Source organism: Manis pentadactyla, chromosome 1 (assembly GCF_030020395.1).
Source record: "Manis pentadactyla isolate mManPen7 chromosome 1, mManPen7.hap1, whole genome shotgun sequence".
NCBI classification, from domain to species: Eukaryota; Metazoa; Chordata; class Mammalia; order Pholidota; family Manidae; genus Manis; species Manis pentadactyla.
In genome coordinates this window covers 177,008,375-177,035,085 of record NC_080019.1, presented here as the reverse complement: position 1 = coordinate 177,035,085, position 26,711 = coordinate 177,008,375, and the positions used below count along the sequence as shown (strand labels likewise).

Genomic DNA, 26,711 nt, shown 5'->3' with positions numbered 1-26,711 from the left:
GGTATATCCAGGCACTGTAATACTCAATGATAAAAAGAAATGAACTATCAAGATATGAAAAAGACATGGAAGAAACTTAAGCACGTATTACGAAGTGAAAGAAGCCAGTCTGAAAAGGCTGCATACTGTAGGATCCCAACTATATGACATGCTGGAGAAGGCAAAACTAAGGAGATAGTAGAAAGATCAGTGGTGGCCAGGGGTTGGTGGGGGAGGAGGGATGAGGGCAGTGAAATGTTCTCTATGATTCTACAATGGTGGATATGTCCTTATACATTTGTCAAAACCCACAGAATGTATAACACAAAGAACAAACTCTAACATAAGCTATGAACTTTGGGTGATGATGTGTCAGTATAGGTTGGTCAGTTGTAACAAAATATACCACTCTGATGCAGGATGATCACAGTGGGGGAAGTTGTGCCTATGCGGGGACAGGGAGTATATGAGAATTCTCTATACTTTCTGTTCAATTTCGCTGTGAACTTAAAACTATTCTAAAAACTTAAGTTTACTAATCAAAAAAAAAAGTTTTGCTGTTTTGGGACTTTCAACTATATTTTTCATTTCTCCTAAATTCAAAAATATAAATATTAATTATCACCTTAACACTTAATTGCTTATTTTCCTCTCAAAAGCAAAAACAAAAAAAATGATGGAAAATATTATGAGATAAAAGAACAGTTGCTTCACTAAAACAATTATTTAGCTTCACTTTTACCCTAAATTATAGTTAAATTTTGTCAAGAATTAAGACTTTTTTCTTTCCAAAATTTAAGGACTATCATACAGAAAAGGCTCAGAGATATAATAAAAACTATGGACATTTATTATAAATCACTAATTTTGACATTGCATGATTAGAGACAGCAGTGCGGTAAAACAGAGCACTAAACTTGAACTCTAGAACACCTGATCTGCCACTTGTTAACTAACAATATATGGGCAAGTAACTGAACCTGTGAGTCTGTTTTCTTGTCTGTAAAACTTCTTGAAGTTCTAAGATTAAATGAAAACACATGAAAATGCTGGTACTCATAAAAGATCAAAGTATAACGTCAACTGAAAATTCTGAATCAAATTTAATTTCCTTTAAAACACCAAAAACTTTTCCCCAAAAGTTAAGATGCAACATTTTCCTCAGTCTTAGGAATTTTTATTTTAATATAAATTATCACATCTTATAGATTTTATTTTTATAGCTGAATATTTCTTCAGTCATCACTGTCACTTTCTGAATCACTCAGCTGCAAATCATTTCCTAAAATAAAAAAATAGCAAAATGTAGTAATTATTTAATACTTTACTATTTAATACATTTACTTTTTGGATAACATAAATATTATGCAAAATATAGCCCTGAAGGTGATCTTGGTTAGCCAGCATTTTGTCATAATCAGACTGCTTATCCAATATTTTAGTCACATCATTAGTAACTCAAATAATACTGCCTGTAAAGAAAAAATACACCATCAATCTTCAGCATAGTTTTCGTATCACCTGGCATCTGATTTAGTCTTCTTTGACTCTTCTCTTTACACCACTGATTTAATTACATCAGGAAATAAGAGAAAATGTGGTTTAGATCAGACTATATCTTTTGAAGAGTGAAAAAAGTTATATAAATTTTTACTTAAAACTTAATCAAAATCATTAAGTAGTGTATGTTTAGAGCATTTCATTATTGATTCCTTTTGTAATGCATCCATGTGCTTATAGTCAGGGAACATATAATCCAGTGGGCAAGACAGACAGTACACAAGTAAACAAATATATAATATAATACCCAGTAGGGATAAATACTTTGGAAAATGAAGATGGGTTTGGGGAAAGTGGTGGGAGGTGCCCTTAGGTAGCAGGGTTGTTCTTTCAGACGCCTAAACTGATGTTTCTCAATGAAAGCAATACTGCCCTCTAGTAGATGTTACAGAAATTTACATGAGGAGTTGCTTGTCCAGGTGATTTCCATTGCTAGTGACATTTACTGGGGAGGGGAATTCAGGAGTGTTAAATGTCTCTCAAAGCAAGGACAGTCTTGAACAATAAAGAACTCTTCTACATTCTGCAAAACTTTTTGAAAGTCCAGTGGGATATTCATGTACATGGAAGATCTGTTTATAATTGTAAGACCGAAACCCAATTTCACTTTTATAAACTAAAAGTATTCTGCATGGACTTAAAATTCACTAAGTCCCCACCTGACCCCTGTGAAAATAATAAAACAAAAATTCACTGAAATTTATAAGGATGCAACTATCATGTAAAGTGAAAGAAGACTTTGTTTTTTCCAGAACTTTACAAAGATTTTCTTTGTTAAATTGTTTTGGAAAACACATTAATGATATTAATGCTTTTCCAGTCCTTTTTTCAAAGACTTTTTTCAAGTCCTTATTTAACAAGTTAAATAAAGAGAAAGATTATTGACATTATGAATTGAATGTTGTCTTGCTTCTCTTAATTCCAAATTAAAAGTAAATGCAAACAAATGACTAATTGTTATGTCTTCTGATATAGTCATACCTGATCATTTACAAGTGGAATATATATTACTTGACTATAAATTACCTTATTTTTATTTTGTCTTGATATTACATTAAGTTAATTATTTTCAAAGATGTATGTATGTAGATAATATTAAGCTATGAAGGTAACTTCAAGATAGTAAAGGGGACTTAAAAATATATAAAAGAGGGTATTGGGTCTGATAAGGTTGAGACATGGGATGAATGCAGTAACAGGAAGAGAGGGTTTACTTCCTATTATTAGGAAACTTCCAGTTTGGATAAAGTATTTCAGGAAAGGAAACTATTTTTTAAAAAGAAATCCCAAGTGGTTATTAATGGCATACCAAATCACTACTGACTTCTGCATATAATTTTTACATCCCCAATCCTTCCAAATTATTTTAATATCTCTATAGTTGGTTGACTATCTTGGATTTTCTATGCAATTACATTGTCTTCAAATAAGCATTTTATTTCTTGTTTTCAATTCTTATGTCCTTTTTTTTTACTTGTTTTATTGCATTTGCTAGAAGCTTCACTACAATGCTGAATAGAAATCATGATATTGGTTCTCCTTGTCTTCTTCCTGACTTTAATGGGAATGCTTCTAGAATCTCTTTTCCCATAATGTTGGCAGTAGTTTTGGTTTTTGTAATTAACTTTTATAAAGTTAAGGAAATTCCCTTACATTCAACCTTTGGTAAAAGTTTTTAAATTACTGAATATTGAATTTTGTCTAATTCAAATTTGTTGAAATGACTGTATAGCTTTAGTTCTATGATCTGTTAATGTGGTTAATTATATTGATACCCATTTCATATAGTGAACATTTCTTACATTTCTGGCATGACCCTTATTTGGTCATGACTTAGCTTGCTTGTTTAAGTTTACTAGTTATTCAATTTGCCAATATCTTCTTTAGTAATTTTGCATCCATGTTCTCAAGTCAAAGTGGTCTATAATGCTTGTTATCTTGTTCTTGTTCAGTTTTGATATTGAGATTAGATTATAGGATTATAAAACAATTGTGTCATTTTTTCTGCTTTCCTATTCTCTGAGTTTGTAGAAGATTAAAATTATTTGTTCCTTGAAGATCTGTTTAAATTCATCTGCAAAACTACCTTCACTTTTCCAGGACCTTGGGGATATGGAGACAGAGTGGAAGAGGAAGAGACATCAATTGTTACTAGGTTCTTTAGGGTTCCCACTTCTCTTTGACTCAGATTTGGTAAAATACTCTTTTTCTAGAAAATTATCCATTTCTATCCCAAATTTATTGGGATAAAATTTTTGTAAAATTCTCATAATTTCAAAAATGAAAGCATATCATGGCTATAATTTTACCTACTTTGTCACTCCTAATATTGTTTATTTGTGCATTTTCTTATTTTTTTCATCAGCTCCTGATAATGATTGGTCTTATTACTTTTCAAAGAAATTACTTTTAGTTTTATTGGTCCTCTACTGTTTCTTTGTTGCCTAGTACATTAATTTGTATTCTAATCTATATTATTTTCTTTCTCTGTTTTAAGTTTAAGATGTTACAATTCCTCTAGTTCTTCAAAGTAAAACTTCCACTCATTTATTTTAAATTTTTTAAAAAGAATATTTTGTGGCTATAAATTTCCCTATAAATTTCATTTTGGCTGCATCCAAAAATTGCTGAGCATATTCTTTTTGATATTGTTTAATTAGAGTTTGCAATTTCTTTATAGTTTCTTTTTAACATGTAAGTTATTAGGCATGTATTTTGAAATTTATAATTAGGCATGTGTTTTGAAGTTTCTATGCATGTGTTTTAAACTAGTTGTTATTTGTTTTCATTGTATTATAGTCATATAATATGATCAATAAAATATGGATCTTATGAAATGTGTTATTTACTTTGTCCCAGTAGGAAGTAATTTCTATAAAGTTTTCAAGTGATACTTAAAAGAATGTTTGCATCTCATTTTTGGATTGTAGGATTGTATATTTACTATTAGAATAGGCATATTAATTATATTGTTCAATGATTTTATGCCCTTACTAAATTTTGTCTGCTGGATTACAGATGCATTATGTCTTCCATTATGATAGAGGCCTGTCAATTTCTCCTACTTGTCAATTTTTGTTTTATACATATACTCATATATATATATATATATATATGAACTACATATTTTAATATATATGTACATACATGATGAAGATATATTATTATGGCATACAAATTCATAATTGTTTATCCTCCTGGTGACTTGAACCTTTTGTCATTATTTGGCCATTCAAGAAATCAGACACTCCAATTTTACCTCTCAAGTTAGGAATAAGAAAAAAGACATAAATACCTAGAAGTTCAAAAGACCTTTCTTGGTCTCAAATTAACTCATAGTTTTACCCACTCTGCCACCCAATCTTGGCTTCTCTCTCCCTTGTTTATTTCTGGTATTGGGCTAGAACCACAGTCAGTCTTTCCTAGTGACATTATCATCATTTATTAACAAGTGAGATTAGTTTTAACTAACAGTCCCATTTTTCCCCAGAGAGTATCAACCTGAATGACTTTATTAAAAAGCATTTGCTGAGCACCTACTGTATATCAGGTATTGTGCTAGATGATAGTATTCAATGATAAGCAAAAATAAATAAGATAGCTGTCCTTCTGGAGTTTATATTTTAAAAGAGAACAAATCACACAAATAAATATAAATTTATAACTGTGACAATTTATATAAAGAAGCTATTGCTCTGAAGGTCTATAGAAAGGGGAATTTGACCTTGTCAGGAAGGTCATGGAAGGCTTCCTTGATAAAGGATACTTTGAACTGTAATCTAAAGGAGAAAAAGTTACCCCAAAAGAACGAAGTGTTTCTGGCTAAAAGGAAAGCATGTATAAGGGTCCTGAGGTGGGTGAAAGTATTTGAGTAGAGTGGCAAAAAGAAGATGAATGTTGCTAGAACAGAAAGAGCAAGACTATTATGTTAAGGTGTTTTGTCTCTGTCCTAAAAGAAATCACAGGCTATTGAAAAGTTTAAAGCAGGAGAGGTGACAAATTATATTTGAATAATGACAAGATTAATATGCCTGCAATGTACATAATGGATGAAAATGGGTTTGAACAGATGAGGGGTGAGCCCTTTAGGAAGTCATTGCAAGTTAAAGCAAGAAATAAATGTTAAGTTCAATGAAAGAGATAGTGATGGAAATGCAGAGAAGTAGATGAATTTGAGAAAAAGTAAGGCGGTAAAATAAACAGGACTTGATGAAGGACTGACTATACTGAAAGAGGCAAAGGAAGAAATCCTTGCATACCAATAGGCTTCTGGTTTGCATAATTAGATGAACCTGCTTTTCACTAAGAGGAAATACAGTGAATGAAAGATTCTTAGTTGGACAAAGTAAATTTGAAATGCCTTTTACTAAGAGATGGTGTTGGTCATATGTGTCTAGAGTTCAGAGGTCTGGGTCAGAAATGCAAATTTACAAGTTGTCTGTACATAAGATTTGACAGCAATGGAAATATTATCTAGGAACAGAGTATAGTATAAAAAGAAAAAGAATTTAGGATTAAACCTTGAGGAACTCAAGCACTAATGACTGAGTAGGAAATTGTAAACTGGCAAAGGAGAGAGAGAAAGGAGAAAAACCAACAAGGCATTATGCCACAGAGTCAAAAGAAACTGAATAATTCAATAAAAATGTAATGATTAATAGTGGCAAGTGAATAAAATAGGAGCCTTTATCCAAATTTTAGATCATAATCACTATGGTTCCACTATGAATGCTTACTTTTCTAATTATTCATGCTTATGTCTACTTACTTAAAGTATTCATCAGAAGGCCACTGTTGTCGTGGTATCTATTATGGTCAGCATCTATATTGGGGATCCTTAACTGTGGCATGGCAGGTATGGTAGGATGTCCTGAGACATAATTCCCTGGATCAGGAGATTTGCATTCTTCATCTTCGGAGTCACTGGAACTATCCTCACTACTTGAAGATGAAGAACTTTTGGAATCTGATGAACTATCACAACTACTCATCTGGTCCATTAGACTAGCTTCTGCCTTCAGTTCTGAAAATAAAACAGAAATTCATAGATAGGTTAAATAAATATGATATAAACATTAAATTAATATCGTAAAATTTGTTAGTTTTCAAGAAACTGTTGATGAGGAATAAATAAGATTAAACATGCGATTATAGCATTTAAGGCATTTTATTTTAAAAGTTCCTCTACCATTGAGACAAGCCATACTTCAATGTTAGAATTATGAAAATTAAAAGACATAGGCAATGTCTAAACCTAAACACTATATTTATTTATACCACTGCACTTAAATCACATGTAGTTCAAATAAAATACAAGGATGTAAAAAATTAAAATTACAAAAATTAAAATCTAATTAGCAGAAGTCATCCTCCAGTTCCCATCTTATTCTCCCAATACATGTAATGCAATGCAACACATAGACGATTTCTTTTCTCTTTTTTTCAGCTTTTTCAGATGTAGCAGTGTCTCTCACTTCAGGAAGTCCATGGCAGCAATGGCTGTTGGTTACCTGTGACGGAAGGTGGTGGTACCCTCGAGGAGCAAGCCACTGGAGTCTGTGCTAACACTGCAAGGTTCTCTGCTGTGAATCCACAGCTCTTGAAGTCCTCAGTGGCAAAGGCTGCCGGGTCCTCTGAAGAGCAGGTCACTGGCGACCATGGTGGTACCTTCCACCTAGCTCATACTTACAGCTTCTGCCCTTCTTCCTTATCTCTAGCTGTCTCCAGATGTCTCAGCTAAGCCAGTCTCCCTAGTGATCCTTTCTGTGCAGTTATTTTCCATTTTTTACTCCACCATATTGCTTATAGGTTCTTAGTTGGACTCTTGAACCCTCCCAGGGCTATTTTCATTCATGGATAGCAGTCTAATTTTTGTGTTTTTTTTTTGTTGAGGGACTAAGGCTGGTATTTCCTACTCCATCATCTTGTCTATGTCACCTCCCCTAGTTGAATTTCCTTCTTTTCCTGGTTTTCCTAGAGAACATTTTGATGAAGCATCTTTACTTAGGTTTCCTCTCCCCCTTAATGGGGGTTTGAAATATTTCAAGTATTTTTTAAAAGGCAGCTCCCATTTTAACTTTGGTTGTAAATGTTTCAGTAGATAAAAAGAGCAATATGTTGATGTTCTTCCTCTTGGGTATTTTTCAAAATTTTTTAAGATATACAAAATCTATGGTTGGAGAGGTTTTCAGCTACCATTTAGATGCATCTTACAAATCATTTGGATCAGTCTTACAAATGAGGGAACCTAGGTCCAGAATAGCCAAAAGTTTTCAGCCATTTAGGGGTAGAGCTGAATCTACTGACTTTCAGTCAATATTTTTCTAGTACATGAATACAAATGTCAAGTAGTTCAACAAAAATTTTCCAATCCAAGAAGTTCTAAATGAATAATTTGCTTAGTCACCATATTGACATTTGATATCAACTTAGTACACTGCTGTATTAAACTACTTGATAATTTCTAGCACATTCCCTCATTCTATAACAGACATACTAGTTTTGTTATTTGACCACATCAAATCCATTTCCACCCTATGTTCTTTTCATCAGCTGTTTGATAAATTCTCCCACCAGGTTCTTTTTCATTTTATAATTTACTTACAGCAAAATGTATAGAAAAGATATGAATCTTAGCCTCTATATATCCTGTGTATTAACACTGAGTCAAGGTATAGAACATTTCTATCCCTATGAATGTTCCCCCGTGCTCTTTTCCAGTCAATACCAACCATTTCACCTCATATAAATAGATTCACTTAGCATGTCTGCCTTCTTTAGTCAATTTAATGTTTTTGGATTCACTCATGTTATTGAATGAATCTGCAGCTCATTTTTCTCTATTGCCATGATATTCCATTGTATAAATATACCACAGGCTGATTACTTGTTAACAGTTTATGGATATTTGGGTTGTTTTCATTTTGAGTTTATTATGAATAAAACTGTATAAAAATTATTCTACAAGCCTTTTTGTTTGTTATATGCATTCGTTTCTCTTGAGTAGAAACTTAGGAGAGAAACTGGAGTTTTAAGATAGGCTTTAGTTTAATCTAATCAAAAAGTGCCAAAGTGGTTTTACATGATGCATGATACAATGCATGAGAGTCACTGATGCTTCAGATCTTCGACTTTGGCACACACACACTGGTAAAGCAAGTCATTTCAGTTTTACTTACTCTGGTGGGTGTGCAATGGTACCTTATAGTTTTAATTTCATTTCTCTAATAATGATACGGAGCAGTTTTTCATGTGCTTGGTGGCCATTTAGACATCTTTTGTGAAGTGCCCACTCACGGTTTTTGTCCATTTGTATTTGGTTGCCTTTTTCTTACTGGTTTGTAAGAGTTTTTATAACTAGTTCCAGCTAGGAGTCCTTTGGTCAGCATATGTATTATGAATATCTCCCTCAAAGGTTGTAGCAATACTTTTCACTTTATCAATGGTGTCTTTTGATAAGATTCCAGATCTCTTAAAGGCTGGTTCCTCAGATCAGTTTAAATGTAACCTCTTCAAGAAGTGGTCCTTCCTTCCCTACCCCTTTGCTTTATTGTCTTGAAGGCACTTTTTTTTTTTAAATCCATTTGCTTATTTATTTGCTTGCTTACTGTTTGTCTCTCCCATCCTTATACCACACTCCCAAATATAAGCAATGTGAGAACAGGAAGTATGGCTTGGTCATGATGCATAATTTTTTTATACAATGTTGGATTTGATTTGTTAGTATTTTGTTGAGAATTTTTAAGTCTAAGTTTATGAGAGAGATTCTGTTTTTCTTGTACTATTTTTTATCTGGTTTCTGAGCCAAGATAATATTGGCCTCATAAAGTGAACTAAGAAACTATTTCTCTATTTGTATTTTCTAAAAGAGACCTTGTAATTTTAAATGTTTGGTAGATTTCACTAGTGAAACATCTGTGTCTAGGTATTTCTTTTTGGGGGGGACTTTAAAGTCACTAATTCAATTTATTTCATGGTTATAGGATTATTCAGATTATCTACATCTTGAATGAGTTTTGGCAGTTTTAGCTTTTGAGGAATTGGTCCATTTCTTCTAAACTGTCAAATTTATGAGCATAAAGTTGTAACATTCTTTTGTAATCCTTTTAATGGCTACTGATCTGTAAAGATATCATTACATTTTTCATATTCATGTTTGTATCTTTTGTCTTTTTTTGTCCTGCCAGAACTACCTTTTAGTTTCATTGATTTTTGTTTTTAATTTCATTGATTTCAGTCCTTATTTTTATAAGTTGCTCCTTTTTGTTGCTTCAGGTTTAATCTGCTTTTTTTGTCTAGTTTGTTGAGATAGGAACTTAAATTATTTCCTCATTTTTAATGTAAGCATTGAATGCAATAAATTTCCCTCTGAGTACTCCTTTAGCTGCATCCCACATATTTTGGTATGTTGTATTTCCTTTATACATTTAGTTCTGTATTTTTAATTTCCTTTGATTCTTCCTCTTTAACCCATGAATCATTTAGAAGTATACTCTTCAATTTCCAAATGTTTAGAGATTTCCTGTTATCTGTAATTTTTAGGTTGATTCCATTATGGTTGGAGAACAGTATATGATTCAGTTTTTATAAATTTACTGAGGCTTCTTTTACAGCCTAAGATATGGTATGTCTTTTTGAATATTCCATAGGTACTTGAAAAAAAAATATGAATTTCACTGATATTGCATAGAACATTATATATATGTCAGATCTTGTTTGTTGACTGTATTGTTCAGCTTTTCAATATTTTCATAGACTTCCTGTCTAGTTTTTCTATCAATTGTTGAAAAAGTAGAGTCTTGGTGAACCCAAGCATAGTTGTGAATTTATTTCTCTTTCCAGCTCCATCACTTTTTGCTTCATGTATTGTGAGGGTCTGTTGTTTGATACATGCACATGTATGTCTTCCTGGTAGATTGATCCTTTTATTATTATTAATGCCTCCTTTTGTTTGCAGTAATTTGCTTGACTCTGAAGTCTACTTTATCAAATATTAATACAGCCATACAGCTTTTAAAAATTAATGTTTGCATGAGACATATTTTTCCATCATTTTACTTTTAACCTATTTAAAAATAAAAGCAAACATCCTTTTATTTTTAACTTATTTTATTGAATTTAAGTCAGCTTCCTGTAAAGAGCACAGTTATGCATATGCTAATTTTTAATATTCTGTCAATTTCCATCTCTTAATTTATTTATTTAAACCATTTATATTTAAGGTAATTAATGATATGTTAGCCCTTAAATGTGTCATTTTGTTTTCTGTTTGTTCCCTCTGCTTCTCTTTTCTTGCCTTTCTGTGGGTTACTTGAATCACTTTAGAAATTCATCTTTATAGTGCTTTTGAAGGTGTCACTTTGTGTATTTTTTCCTGATGGCTGTTTTGTGTATTTCAATGTACACATATGATGTATCGGTGCTCTACCACTATGAACAAGGTGTGGAGACCTCACTTTCACTTAGATTCCTACATGTTCTCTTTATGCTGTACAGAAGCCTTTAGTTTGATACAGTCCCACTTGTTCATTTTTGCTTTTGTTTCCCTTGCCCTGGGAGATATGTTCATGAAGAAGTTGCTCATGTTTATGTCCAAGAGATTTTTGCCTATGTTTTTTTCTAAGAGTTTTATGGTTTCATGACTTACATTCAGGTCTTTGATCCATTTTGAGTTTACTTTTGTGTATGGGGTTAGACAATAATCCAGTTTCATTCTCTTACATGTAGCTGTTCCGTTTTGCCAACATCAGCTGTTGAAGAGGCTGTCATTTCCCCATTCTATATCCATGGCTCCTTTATCATATATTAATTGACCATATATGGTTGGGTTTATATTTGGGCTCTCTAGTCTGTTCCATTGGTCTGTGGGTCTGTTCTTGTGCCAGTACCAAATTGTCTTAATTACTGTGGCTTTATAGTAGAGCTGGAAGTCAGGGAGTGTAATTCTCCCCGCTTTATTCTTCCTTCTCAGGATTGCTTCAGCTATTCGGGGTCTTTTGTGGTTCCATATGAATTTTAGAACTATTTGCTCTAGTTTGTTGAAGAATGTTGTTGGTATTTTGATAGGGATTGCATTGAATCTGTAGATTGCTTTAGGCAGGATGGCCATTTTGACAATATTAATTCTTCCTATCCATGAGCACAGGATGTGTTTCTATTTATTGGTATCTTCTTTAATTTCTGTCATGAGTGTCTTGTAGTTTTCAGAGTATAGGTCTACTAAAGACATTTTTGGTTGTCACAATGGAGTGGAGGTGGGGAGCAGAGCTACTGGCACCTAGTAGGTAAGGGTTAGGGGTGCTGTTAAACACCCTCCAATGCATAGGACATCCCCTGACAAAGAATTACCCAACCCCAAAGGCCAATACTGCTGAAGTTGAAAAGTGCTCACATTAAAAGGACAGTACATCATGACATGACCAAGTGAGGTTTTCCTAGGAATGCAAACTTTTAAAAACCAATCAATAATTCACCATATTAAAAAGTAAAAGCCATCTCATAATGGCACAAAGAGCATTTGACAAATTTCAACAGTCATTCTTGGTAAAAACTCGGCAAAACAGAAATAGAAGGGTGTTTACCTGATGAAGGACATCTAGGAAAAACCTACAGCTTAAATCATACATAACTGTAAGACTGAATGTTTTCCCTCTAGCATCAGGAAAAAGAAGGTTTTCCACTCTGACCACCTCTGGTCAACATTGTATTGGAAGTTCTAATTGGAGCAGTAAATAAAAAATAAACAAATTAATAAATTAATAAATGGCATCCCGATTGGTAAGGAAGAAGAGCAGACATTAATGAAAGAGTGAACAAAGGAACAAGAAAAAAAACCAACAATTAAAGTTAAAATAATAGCTAATATTTTAACACTTTCTAGTGCCAGAAATTGCTTAGGCACTTTATAGGTATTATTGTATTTAGTCCTCTCAGCAACTCTAATTATTACCTCTATTTTACAAATGAGGAAACATATACAGAGAGAATAAGAGGTTAAGCAACTTTCCTTAGGCAATACAGCTGAAAAGTGATGGAGCTGGGATTTGAATTTAAGCAGCTTGATTCTAAAGATTAGGTGCCTACTTTACATCCTTACAAGTATGAATGTCGACAAATGGTTTAGCTACTGCCAAGCTCATAAATAAAAAGTATCTCTTCTTAAAATTTGTATTTTAAAAATATTAGGAATCTGATAAAGTTTTCATATATTTATTGGCCATTATATATCTTATGTTGTGAGACAGACTTAAGTCCATATAGAAATTTTGCATATGATAAAAATGGCATTTCATATCAGCAGAAGAAATATCTTATTCAATAAATGGATATTGATACATGCTCCTTGTCAATGCCATGTTTGCTGATTCTCTGTCAATACCTATTTATTGATACCATTGAAAGAGGGAAATCTAAATTTTTATTTATTAAACTAAAATTCCAGACAGCTCAATGATATAAATGTAAAAATTCAACAACAGAAACACCGGGATAACTGCCAGACATCTAGTCATCAATTTGAAAAGATTATTTAACTGTAGCAGTAGACACTGATAGAGCAGTCAAGAAAATATTTAAAAGAAGACAGACTATGAAACATGCTATACAAACATCTCAAGGTAGATTCTTTAAGTTAGATCTTATGCTTGGATCATGTTAACTTATCCTCTGCAATACAATGCTTCAATACAATGCTTTTAATAAAATCTGCTAAAAAACTGACACCTAGATTTCTTCTTGTATCATAAAATTATTGTTGAAGATACTATATAGTTTAATGCTTCCTAGAACAGTTTCCATATGATGAATTCCTTTTGGAATTTAGTAGCAGGGAAGTCTGATTCTTTGCAACTTGTCTCTTAGATAACGTAAAACATGCTAGTTAGATCTACATTTCTATCTTAGTGGCTAGGAACCTCAGATCTGAATTTGATGTTTTAATAATTAGCATATTTGCTTCCTCTTTCCATTCAATATCTTGATTTTCTGTTCCAGTATTTTGTTGTATACTGTATATAATGACATCATGATTCAAATCCATTTTGGAAGCAGATATGCTATAATAATACAATTAAACTCAAGACCCTTTGTAGCAACAAGTGTTCTGAGTTTTAAGCCTCTTTATTGTTTGTAAAGGGACCACTGATATATTAGGGAACTAATACTGTACTGGGCCTAGAAGGATGGGAGAATAACATTCAAGTTACAAAGGAATATTATAGAAGAAAATATACTTTGATGAAAAGGATCTTAGTCCTACCACAAATATGGTAACACCAACACCCAGACTTCAGCTAGAAAAAGAAAGAAGATTTAAGTTTCCTTACTTTCAAATGGACTGTGCCTCCCTAGAAACACCTTTCTGCTGAGAAGTGAGTAGCAATTCAGAAGAACTTGCCTCTGCTGCTTCTGCTTATTACAATCCCTCATTTCACTCTTGGTTTGGGGACACCTTACACATCTACAGTCTGGCTATACATAAAGAACTTCAATAGGAAGATGCTGGGAAGAATTAAATTTGAATCATCACAGCTGTCAAACAGAAGAAAACTCCAGTTACACACATCTAAACAGTCACTTTGTCCCCCTGAAAAATGGGTACAAATTCTGTTATATAGAATGATTCAATGACTTTATAGGGGATTATGTCAGTTGTACATAATCCCCTAAAAATCATGAATTATATTCTTCTCCCCCCCAAAAAAATAACAAAAAATATTATGCTCTTAATAAAAGTTAATAGTTTTCTTATTAATTAAAATAAAAATTTTCACTTAACATTTCTTTATAATTTCTTATGAAGAGACACTATATACACACTTAAATTTTACCTCTTTCAATATCATCCATTGGAGATGCTGGGGACATCTTGTCTTCAGATGGAGAATGTTTTACAAGACTGGGAGTCCTAGTTGGATTCCGCATTTGTTGGGGCTGTTGTTCTAAACGACACTGAATTTTACTACTTCCTTCAAATCTGCAATTAAGAATATCAAAAGTCAAAATAGGTGTGATAGCAAGGTAACAACTTCAACTTTCAAAGTTACTAAAATTGACCACTTATTTCCCAAGAGATCTTTAAAATGATATTCAAGAATTAAAGCACTATGTTAGTTTATTATTTCACAAATATTTATCAAACAAATATTTATTGAACCGTGCTGTATGTATGGCATATACACAGATCCGTTGACAGATACAATGTGAACAGAAATAAGACTACCACTTAAAACTGAAGAGATAAGATGTATACAAATAACTAAAATAAAATGAAGTTATCCATAAGCGTACAACAGGTACAATGCAGTCTCTAAATTCTAAAATGATCATTTCTGTTAAAATTCAATCACTTCCACATTTTTCATTTCTAAGTTTATGACATGTTATTAAAGAAGATTCACACTTCCCTTTCAATACTTTTAGGAAAAGAGTATATCACACAATTATGCTTGACTTCTGCCTCTCCCATTTCCAGTCACCAAATTCTGTCAGTTCTTCTTTCACAAAGTAGTTAGAACCTCACTTTTCTCTTCAATCCTACTTTCAAAAATCATGTTTTATGCATTTTTCTGTTTCTCATATTCATTTTACTCAGTTTGTTTGGTGGATTAATGTTTTAAAACAAAAATACAAGCATGTCAATCCCTGGTTAAAAAAACTTTAATATGCAATTAATGCCAATAAGACAATGTCCTGATTTCATAGCTAATTTTGAAGGCATTAGCCTCAACCTACCTTTATAACCTTACCTCTAATCTACTATGAACCTCACTCCCAATACTTATACACAGGCAAAGACAAATCTCTGCTCTAGTCAAAGAGGTCTTACTCATTGGCCCCAAATAAGTCAGATATATTCCTGCTGTCAAATCTTGCTTATGTCCTCATGTTCTCTCTGATCAATTAAATCAGTATTTTCCAAACTTTCCTACTAATAAAAATCACGTGGTCAGGGAGGGGATAATAAAAAATAGAGCTTCCCAGACTCATTCTCGGATCTGAAGCTGGATTTGGGAATTCACATTTAAGAGGCACCCATGGTAATTCATATCATCAACTATGTTGGGGAATGAAAGCCCTAAATCTTAACCTCTCAAGGTACATCAGTAAGTGATCCCTGAATGCTCCAATTAACCATAACCTTTCCCTTCCTTTAATTCCTAGAACAACTTTTGTACGTACTATTTATATGGCTTTTATAGTAAATTCCTCATATTACATGGTAATTAGTATACCACCTATTTGCAAAAAAGGAGTTGAGGTGGCTATATTCTGATTGACTTTTATTAAGGGAATGATCTGTTAATCCAATTAAAATGCAGGAGTTTTGAGGTTAGTATTTGTTTCCTTTTTCCAGTGCCTTATAAATTCAAGGTGCTCAATAAATTTTTACTAATAAAGATGCAATTGTTTTTGAGAGTGTATAATGGCTCCTTTTAGTCCAGTTCTATGACAGCATCTACAATAGAATAGAAGGTATACCTACACATATAGAAAACATTCAGAAACAAAACAAGCTTTTATATACCACAGGGAGAAATAGTAGAAGGTTTTGGCTAGGGATTTCCACCAAATTTATTTATTTACTTACTTATTTCTTCTTTTATTACCTCCACTAAATTTAAACTTGGAAAAACATTAAAGCGTTTTTGTACCACACAGAAATAACCCTTATATAATAATGTCATTTAATCCACTAACTTTTTTCACTGACATTTCCTTAGCAATTTACGTGTTGATAAAATAATTTATTTCATTAGCCACATACCTTGTTCTTTTTACAGTGATATTGCTGCTGAGCTTTTCTAGTTGACATTCTCCAGTATCATGGTTGATAATCAAAATGCATTCCTTTAAATAAGGTTTCTTTGAACCTTTGAAAACAGTTACTGGTGTAGTTGAACCCTGTTTAAAAAGTTAATTATCATTACTTGAAATTTATCATAGAAATTCAGTTGCAAGGGCCTTTGAGATCTGTGTTTCCCCGTCTATGTTATACTTCAAGTCACCTAATTATCTAAGTTTACTACTCTGAGAATAGGAGTGTAATAAAAAAGGCAGAGGAAGAAAGGCTGAGATCTCAAAGCTCCTACCATTGAGGAAAGAGAACAGGAGAAGGGCTTGACCTGAGTCAGCAAAGATTTGTTTCATTGGTCTACAATGGGCAATTGGGATTCAATTCTAATACAATCAATATATTTTATGGATAAGGGAACAGAAGCCCTGAATCATATTTCCTACCTGTCCTCTTCTTCCTTCATAAGTTGAGTTTTTAAAATCTGGCATTTCTTAAAGTGGTGATTCCCTATGCAGATTAAGGAAAATGAATGAATCAAAGAAAACCTGTCACACTGAACCTACTGACTGATTTTAGCATCATTAAAAGTGAGAATTTACCCAAAGAAAACAAAATCACTAATTCAAAAAGATATGCACACTTACGTTCACTGAAGCATTATTTATAATAGCAAAGAGACTGAAGCAGCCCAAATGCCCCATCAATAGACGAATGGATAAAGAAGATGTGGTATCTATTCACAATGGAATATTACTCAGCCATAAAAGAGGAAATCTTGCCATTTGCAACAACATGGATGGACCTAGAAGGTATCATGCTAAGTGAAATAAACTAGGCAAAGAAAGACAAACACCATATGATTTTACTTATATGTAGAATCTGAAAAACAAACAAAAAAGAAATATAGACTCACAAATATAGACAACAGACTGTTGGTCACCATAGGGAAGAGGCTGGAGAATGGGTGAATAGGTGAAGGGGATTAAGACATACAAAATGCGAATTGTAAAATAAGTTAGACATAATAATGGAAGTACAACATAGAAAATTTAACCAATAATATTGTAATATCTTGGTATGTTAATGGGGTAAGTGCACCTATTGTGGCAATCACCTGGTAATGTATACAATACTAATGTTGTACATCTGAAATGAACATAATATTGTATATCAACTTTACTGCAATTCAAAAATTTTTTAAGTGGGACAACCAGACATTATATGCTTCATGAAGTGATAAGAAAGTATGAAGCATCACCTGAAAATACTCTTGCCTAAAAAATTTCCAGAAAGAATCTAACTTTCATCAAGCCTTTAGATATAACTACTAGTTTATAGGAAATATGAAAAATAGAGGAACAAGTTAAATAATACCAGACAGAAGCAATTTGAAATTCAGAATGTGGGTAATTATCTAGGACAAATAAACTGGTTTTTCCAACAAACCAATGGCATAAAAATGGGAAGTGGCTATTACAAAATAAAAGAGACTTAAGAAATGTATCAAAGTACAATATAGTAATCTTATTTGGATTCCTAGGGAAAAAACTGTAAGAAAAAAAAAAGGGACCATCATGAAAATGTTAATATGGACCAGGTATTACAATTAATTCTGCTACTTATGATAATAGCATAGTATGTAGGTAAAAATAAAAAATATTCTAATCAATTAGAGATATATATTAGCATTTATGAAATAGCATAATGTCTGGGATTGCTTTAAAATATTCCAGGAAAAAGAAGTGGTAGGTAAATATATAAAAAAGAATAGGAAAACGTTGAGAATTCTTGAAGCTCAGTGATGAGTACATGGGGATTTGGTCTACTATTCTATTTTACATAATAAAAGGTTAACAAAAACTAGATTCTTACTAATAACCTACATCTACATTAGGCATCCTATGTCCCTCTCCCTCTTCTGGTTGAGTTACCTCTCTTGTACTCCCATAATATTCTGTGTATACCTTTATGACAGTCCTTACATTTCTACATTTTAATTAGTTATTTCCCATCTTCCTCATTAAATGGTAATATTTTTCAGGACACTGACCATGTTCAGTCTACCTCTATATTCCCAATAGCTACCTAGCACAGGACTTGCTACACAGAAGGGCATGTATAGATTATCTGTCTTTCCATCTGTCTTTCTCTTTTTTTCTGTGTATGTGTATACACATACAAATATGTTGAAGCATATTCTTTGTGGATACATCTCTGGTGGGCTGGGCTGGGGAAGGAGTTACTTTTTCCCAAATGATTTCTTTCTGTTTCAGAAATTTACAATTTGAAGGCATAAAAGCTTCCTCCTATAAGTAATTATTTCTTTAAGAGGTATTTCAATTGAGACTATAACCAAACACATGATGAATGGTAACTCTTGACAAAAACAGGATATGTGTGAATGAAAAAGGTTTATTAACAAATAAATCCTACTTGGGAGTAGAAAAGCAATGTAAAGGATAAGGATGGGTGGATTGTAGTTCGAGAAAACAATATTCTACATGGCTAAGAAGAACCCAATTAAAGTTTTTCTGGAAACCAATCATCACTGATCAGCAATCCTATAATCTGAGACCAGGCTAGTGATGCCTGTTATCTATCAATTTAAGACTTTTCAATAACTTTTAAAATTAAGAATATTATGGGAGTATAATAACTTTTAAAATTAGATTAAAGGGCACTAAATTTCCAAACTATTTAGAGACGCCAGAATCTGAACACTTTTTCATAACAGTATAATACTAAGGTTTACTTATTCACATCTTATACTGAATTGATTCTTCGGTTCCTTGTTTCTAAGGGAACAGATGAGAAATATATAATAAAATGCCCCCACAAATTTAGTTAACCTTAGAAAACCTTCAGAGGCAGCAACTGATACAGTCTAACATAAAAATGGGGTCTCAATAAACAGTGCTGACTGATAAAAATAAGAAAATGATAAAAGATTAGAGCATAAATATCTTGCTTGCTATACTTCTAACCATGAAAAGCCATCCATGCCATATATGCATAAAGGAGAATATGGATGAAGTAGCATAATACCATTCTTGTTAGAAAAATTAAGCAAAACAAAAAAATCTTGTCAAGTTTAGAGTTTTCTCCATATATTAAAATATAAAGTCACAGTCTTGGTTTTCCCTAAGAATAAATCAAGTCAATATAAAAGAAAAAAAAACAAGTTGAATGCTAAGAAATTTCTAATATAAGAACTGAAAAAACTAGAGCATACAATGAAGAACTTTATGTAAATAGTATTTGATGTGTTACTTGGAAACATCTTGAAATTTTAAAAACGGACAAAATTTTTGGTCAAGGCCTCCCTGACTTAGTCTCTTTCTTTTCCAACCCATTCCCCAGACTATTGCTAAAATCACTCCAAAAGCACCAATCTTAATCAGTTGGCTGTTTACAAACTTCTAAAGGCTCTTTAATACTTACGGTATTAGAAATGGATACCAAATCCTACATTGTAGCATAAAAAAGATTCTTCACAATCTGATCCCAAGCTATCTTTCCAGTCTCTACTATCATTTTTCATTACTCTGTCTTTTATGCACTTGCACAGAATTTTGTACATGCTTTAACTTTTGGTGATAGATATTGATGTGTCTATCTACTATAACTGATTAGGATTAAGGAGGCAAGGGATATGTTATTATTCCTAGTTCAGAGTACTTCTTATTACAAATAGTAATTTAAAAACTATTCATTTAGACCTCTAATTGTTTCAAATCATTCGATATGATAGTTTTTGAAACTTATTAAATAGATGAAAATAATTTAAGATTGTTTTACCTGAGATACTTTAAAATTAGTTTTTAAAAATTTTGGTGTATTTATTATTTTAACTACCACTATATGAATTGTGCAATCATTTTCATTTGAATTTAGTGTAAATCCTGCAAAAATGTCCCATTAGGCTAAAAACTTGCTTCTATATATAATATACTCACTTCTATATTTGGCAGAGTTATTGTCACCTGTTCACCTTTGCCAACTTCAAGCTCTCCTTCACAGGAAGTATCAATAGAAGCAGGTTTGAAGTCATCTAAGAATAGATACAGATGTGGATTTTTGTTAAGATGGAATACCTGGATACTTGTATATCAAAAATATAACCATGTTTCAGAGCGATTAATCATTTTCAATAGCCATCAATTAAAATGGTTTAGAAGAGACTTCTTATTACAAATAACAAAGTACAATCCAGTTTATTTCCGTATGTAAATTCTGAGGAAAAATCAGAAAGGGCTGTACTTTAAAACAGTGTTCCTCAAACTCCAAAAATGCCCCCTCAGAATCCTATTTAGTCAAGATAAACTATACTAAGATGTCCCACTGTTATAAATTAAGTAATGTCAGTGTTCACAATTTGCTAAAACTGTTACTCCTATAGTATTTTCAATTTTTAGTCTTTTTCTCCCATAAATTTTGTTTAAACCATGTTGGGTGCCTGCTAACACCTGTGTGTTATCCTAGCAGAATACAAAACAAATGACTATAGATACTCATGGGGAAACTTAAGAAAAAGCAATCTTATTTAGTAACAGTTGGAGTTTTTCATGGATATCTATGCCACTAAAAGATGCATAAATTTAATCAAATTGGCAACTTCAGAAGAACTTAAAATAAGCTTTAATTTGATTTAAATGACAGTTCAAACAATGTCATTAAAATATATCACCTAGAAGGAATTTAGGATGCTGACATATTTCACATGCTGAACAAGCTTCAACACCTCTAAGATGTGAAAGCCATTTAAAAATAATTCACATCAATATGTTATCAGTGATAATTCTCATACAGAATTCCTATCTTTCCTAGGTTAACTCTTTATAAAACATAGCATACACATAAACCAGAACATAAATCATAAACTTGAATTTTCACAGTGATACATGTGTATATTCAGCACCTAGATCAAGAAATAGAACATTATCAATTCCTGAAAAGCTCCTCCCAGTTACCCCCACCCCCAGGAGATTTATCTTAATACAGAAGCCCCAAAGGCAAAAATTTGAATCCAAGGTAATAAATACTTATTAGTAGAATTTAGGGAAATGTATTGGGCAGATCTTGGGAAAAGAGAATATTCCAGTACTCATTAAATCTGTCAATAAATAAAGACTGGCCTTGCTCCACAATAACAATTATAATATCTAACATTTATGGAACACTTACTACCTGCTAGGCACCTTGCTTAGCATGTCATATTTAATTCTCTTAACAACTCTAGGAAATGATATCCACTCCTCTTATGTTCCTTAAACACATGTGATTATAAATAATTCACAAGTATTATTTATATTATGGTGTATTCTTCATGCAGCTTCAATTCAAAACTGAATACATGCAATAACTATGGATGCTTAGTTCTAGATTTTAAGAAACATAAGAAAATGTAATGTAAGCAATATTAAAAATGTGAGTTTGACTTGCAACATATCCCTAGGAAGTATGATGAGGGTAAAGAATAGGCTGAAAATAATTGGGGAGTTTATTAGTAGCAGCATGGTAATGAGAAAGATGAAGGATAATAACAGTGTTAATTTTTGGATGCTTGAAAGAAGTTTTGGAATTAGAGAAATAAGTGTTAATGTCAACTAATGAAAAGACAGTGATATTCAAGAAAAAAATCAGAACTGAGCCTTGAGTATTAAAGAGATAAAAAGAAAATAGAAGGCAGAAGGAAAGACAGAAAAATCCAAGAGAATGAGCAAAGATATCAAACAAGAGGATGTAATAATGTGGTAACCCCCCTGATTACTTTTATCTTAAATCCTCACAACAATTCTGTAAAGCAGTGAATATCCTCATCTTACAGATAAGGGAAGTGAGGGTGGAAGAAATTAAATCCCTTGGCTAGATCATGCAATTAATATTTGCTAAAGCTAGACTAAGGAATCATAAAATTCAGCTAGAATAAACAGATGAGGGGTTGACCAACACCCTTTGTTATCGGTCGTACTGATATCAATATCAGTGGGGAAAGAAGGTAACTTCAGTTTTTGATCCTAAAAAACAAAGAATGTTAAGTATCTACATGGTAGAAATAAAGTAACTGCCACTTAAAGTATTTTAGTGTAGTGATCATCATGGCCTATGCAGGTGTCATCATACTTTTTGGTCTTAAAATGTGCTCAACTTTCTAATTTTAACTATTCTGCAAGGTTCTGCTCATCAGTGTAAGTATTTCTTGAAACGTTCCTCCCTCTTCATCATCACTGTCACCTAATCACAATGTTTTCTTTTATATCTATCTTCCCAAGCCATCTCCTTCCATTCTTGCTGAGGACTAGTTTTCAATCAACAAGAGATTAACTTGTCAAAGTACCTACAGCTTGTCCTTCAGCTTTTCTCCATGCTTTGCTCTCTTAGAATTTGAAACCTATTTCGAAGTCCCTTCTTCTCTGAAGCAGTCTCTGGATGCAGCCCTCTCCGTACTCTTCAAAAATCTCAATTTCTTGTCCACTTCTGTAGCATTGTCCATACTGCCCATCAAAATATAATATAAAGTACCTGATATTATCTACCTCTTTGTGGACATGCCCTATTGGACTGTATGTTTTTTAAACACAAGGCCTCATAATTTAATTCCTCCAGAATTGGGGCCCTTAGCACAATGCCTTTAAATTTGCAGGTACATAAAGGATCTTTGTAACTGACTCTGGCGTTTACCCTTCTCTGAACCACTCCAACCTTATTTTAAGTATAAATTTATTTAAGCTAAATTATGTTTAAAAGAGTGCTTTCTAATTTTTTCCTGAGGTTCAGATTAATCTTTAGTTGAAGATTCTCATTTCTTTAGGGTAAGTATTGCTGTATTCCTTTTGTACTTTTGACTAGTACACTTCTATTCTCACAGAGGGCACCCATTACTTAGTATTTGACAATAAAGAATTTTGTATGATAAACATATAAAACATTAGAATGACATCCTAGAGTAAAATTATGGCCCTCTGACCTCCCGTATTTTTTCAACAGTGACACAAAGGACAATAATGGGTAGCATCACCATTATCTAACTAACTTTTATTATTTAGCTGAATAATGCTTTAGAGGAGAGGTCGGACGGGTAACTGAAGGCAGTAAAGCAGACTGGCAGGAACCATAGTGACCTAGAGAACAAAGGATCCCAATCTCACTGCTTGGCCCCAGCCAACTGCTGCCAAGAGGAATATGAGCTTGGTGTTGCCAGGTTATAATATGATGTTTAGAGAGAAGCTGGTAATCCATATTTTTGTATAAAAGGACCTTGGTTTTTAGGTATTTACCACTTTATGGGAAGTAGCTCCACTTGAACTCTTGGGCAGTGACTACAGGAAGATTGTCTGAGGCTTCATCATTCCCTGATAGCAAAAAATGATGTTGTTTGCAAATTTAGGAATTCCAATGTTTATTCTCTTACCTGGATATAAATTGTAAAGCCAGTACTAGCCCAATTTCAAAATATTATTCTAGCGAGTCTTGTTACTCCATTCTCTACCCAATGAAGCATCTGCTGCTATGCATTTAGCTTATTTATAGAACATCCCATGTCTTCCCTACCACATGCCAGAGTATCTTTTTGATAGGTCTTATTGCCAAGCCCTGATAAATGCTTTTTGTGGGCTTAACTAAATTTCATTCATTAGCATTTCTCATATACACAAGAATATATTGCTTCAATAATCATAGTAACTATATTTATTCTCTATCATGCACCAAATACTGTGTGAGGTTGTTTATGCTATCTTATTTAATCCTTTAAAGACTCTGAAATGTAGGTACCATTATTACTATATTACATATAAGAAAACTGAGGCTGAGTACTTAGAGAATGTTCCCAAATTAAAACTACATATATAGTTGGTGGAGGCCAGAATTCACATCCAGGTTTGTCCAAAGCCTAAGCATATTAGACAAGCATAACTACCCCTGTACATAAAGATAGAATATTACTTTTTCCCAGATTACTTGAGTGTTATAAATTAGGTCCATTCACCCTGTATGGCAGATCTCCTATTTTACAGTTTCCATCCCTCACTCTGAGTTAAGAGTGAGGAGCACATGGTAAATGAACTTATCTTCAAGGATAATGACTGGTTTTATTTAAATAAATTTAGAAAGAGTCTGCCTGCTTCAACAAGAATTAAACTCAGGGCTGAAAACCTTTCTTATGTCTCCCAAAGGACAAAGAGCATATTGAAACATCTGGGTTTACTGTGGTTGTTGTTATTGTTATTTTGTTTATTTTTACTTTCATTCTTGTAGCTGGATCATCTGATTCTCTGACTCTGGAGACACAGTTCCAGCATGTTGAGAACTTTTATGAATGAAGACTTGGAAACACCTGCAAGAAGCTTTTCACAGGTTATTCTTACTCATTTAATTTGGGGTTAACACCCTTAAAAAGATAATATATGCCAGTTATATGAAAATATATTCTTGAGCAAATTTTTATAATCTTAAATCTTGTAATTTGAAAAATGAATATGAAGACTACTGGATACCTGAGAAAGAAGAGGAAAGGAACTTGATACTATTTGAGAGGAAGGCATGGAGAAACCAGATCATAATTATATCATACTTTTGGAAAATGGGACTGAAGGAAAGAAACTGCCTAGCCAGTAATAAATGTCTCGCTGTGAGAGCCTTGGTTGACAGAGTTTGGTAAAGAATAATAAACAAGGAACACTGTTGAAGACCTTTCATTTGCAAATATTTCTCCCATTTGTTCTACCAACTGGACGTCAATTTTCTAATAAAACCCTTTTGTAAGGTGTAAATATACCCTTGGAGAGTTAGACCTATTGATCTTTATACTTTTACTTTGAATTACTACAGTTAGATTGTCTGCAACTTAACTAAACTCTTGGAGAATGTGAGTTTGAACTGAGTGCTTTGAAGCATGGAACACTTCAGAGTTAAAAACCATAAAGATCCTGGACAGTCTAAGGACAAGATGAATGCAACCACTGGAATGATGAGGCACAAAGGAAGGGCAAGGCTGCAGAGAGGAAGTGAAAAAAATACCTACTTTACCACTTTGCCACAGAAAAATAAGAGGTTATGATTCAATGATCTCAGTTTCCTTTCCGCTCTATGATTCTATGAGGGTTATTATGCAAAAAAGGAATGTTTTACATAGCAAATCATAGTAAGTCTATTTTCTTTCTGGAGTCTACATCATCCAACTATTAAAGCAAAAGAGCTCCTTTTCTACCTCAACAACATAAAAGGGAAAAATTTACCAAAAGTACTTCCAGAGGACAACCAAAAGGAAATAAAAATGAGAAATCATAGGGAGGTAAGTAATTTTCTAATAAAAAATTTAATAACACACCTTCCAATATTTTGATAATCATAAATGCTGATAATTGAATGAAATAAAAAGTCCAAAAGCCACATAGATCATTGGAATGGTTCAGAGTCTCTCCCCAGGAACACACTTACAATAAATAAGAACCCTCAAAAGACAGAAAAAGTGAAGAAAGGAGAAAGTATTTCCCCACCAGCCTCAAGGCATTTCCCCCTGCCCCGCATAGTAGCTCGGTCCTTTTGCTCCCTTGCATTTGTCACCATTTGGGACCTCTGCACCATTCACCACTCAGGTATGTCTTTACAGTCACCCCCGTTGACCTTCTCCACAAAGTTTCCCTTTCCGCCTGTTGGTCACATCTGCCTAGGGTTTACCCACACCTGCTCAACGCCGGTTCCTTCCATCAACCCCTTCGACTGCGGGGAGGGCAGCGGATCCCTCTAGGGACCCCATTCTCCGGCAGTGTAAGGAGGTTTGTGGGAACACAGCATGGAGAGGTTTGTGCCCCCATACCCATACCCAGAGCTCCTCTTTTCCCCGGAGTCGTCCTCACTCACAGCGCACAGTGTGGAAGGCGCAGCGGGGGTGCTTCTCGAAACTCTCGCCTAACTTGAGAACTCGCTCACGACTGTCGACGTGCGAGAGTCTTCCTCCTCCGTTCATCATTATCCTGCGGCTCCGATAACTCTGCTCCGGCCACCGCGCTCTCTACCATCTGCCACCTCAGCCTAAAACTGCTGCACTTGCCGCAGCGGGCTCAGTCACTCGGGACTCCGCCACCCCAGGCTACGCCCCCCTCGAGACGCTAGCGGCCCCCGGGCGCCTCTCTCGTGCTGATTGGCTGCCTGGGGAAGGACGCCCCGCCCCTTGGCTCTGAGGATCCTGGTCCCACCTCTAAGAGCCTTCCCGCGGTGCCACGCACGTCGACCCGGGAAGGCCGCACCTCCCAGGTGACTGGTGGGAGCCGGGTTCTTGGGCGGAGGAAGCCGAAGCAAGGATGAGGTAACGGACCTGAGGTGGCGGCGCGGGAAGGAGAAGGGCTCCGGGTACCGGGAGGTCCTGGCCACAGGCTTC

General features: G+C 33.8%; 2 protein-coding genes across 6 annotated transcripts in view; one reads left to right on the top strand and one right to left on the bottom strand.

The window, feature by feature from the left end:
- Window positions 1-1,063: 1,063 nt before the first annotated feature.
- On the bottom strand, window positions 1,064-26,421 carry EAF2 (ELL associated factor 2). 2 transcript variants are annotated; one of them, XM_036883408.2, is made up of 6 exons: window positions 26,195-26,421; window positions 20,290-20,384; window positions 16,304-16,440; window positions 14,367-14,512; window positions 6,308-6,562; window positions 1,064-1,261 (listed from the first exon to the last, which is right to left on the bottom strand). In XM_036883408.2, the coding sequence occupies exons 1-6, from the start codon at window positions 26,301-26,303 to the stop codon at window positions 1,215-1,217; spliced, it is 789 nt and encodes a 262-aa protein (XP_036739303.2). In that variant the 5' UTR covers window positions 26,304-26,421; the 3' UTR covers window positions 1,064-1,214. The 2 variants fall into 2 exon arrangements, with proteins under 2 accessions (XP_036739303.2, XP_036739304.2); XM_036883409.2 differs by lacking the exon at window positions 20,290-20,384 and having other exon boundaries at window positions 26,195-26,333.
- Window positions 26,422-26,512: 91 nt separating this feature from the next.
- IQCB1 (IQ motif containing B1) overlaps window positions 26,513-26,711 on the top strand; it is a 46,375-nt gene continuing 46,176 nt past the window's right edge. For 3 of the 4 annotated variants that reach the window (XM_036883403.2, XM_036883406.2, XM_036883407.2), the window contains exon 1: window positions 26,513-26,587. The gene's annotated coding sequence lies outside the window, so the exon portion shown is untranslated. Of the gene's footprint in view, window positions 26,640-26,711 lie in introns of all 4 variants that reach the window. The other variant, XM_036883404.2, reaches the window with a different exon arrangement.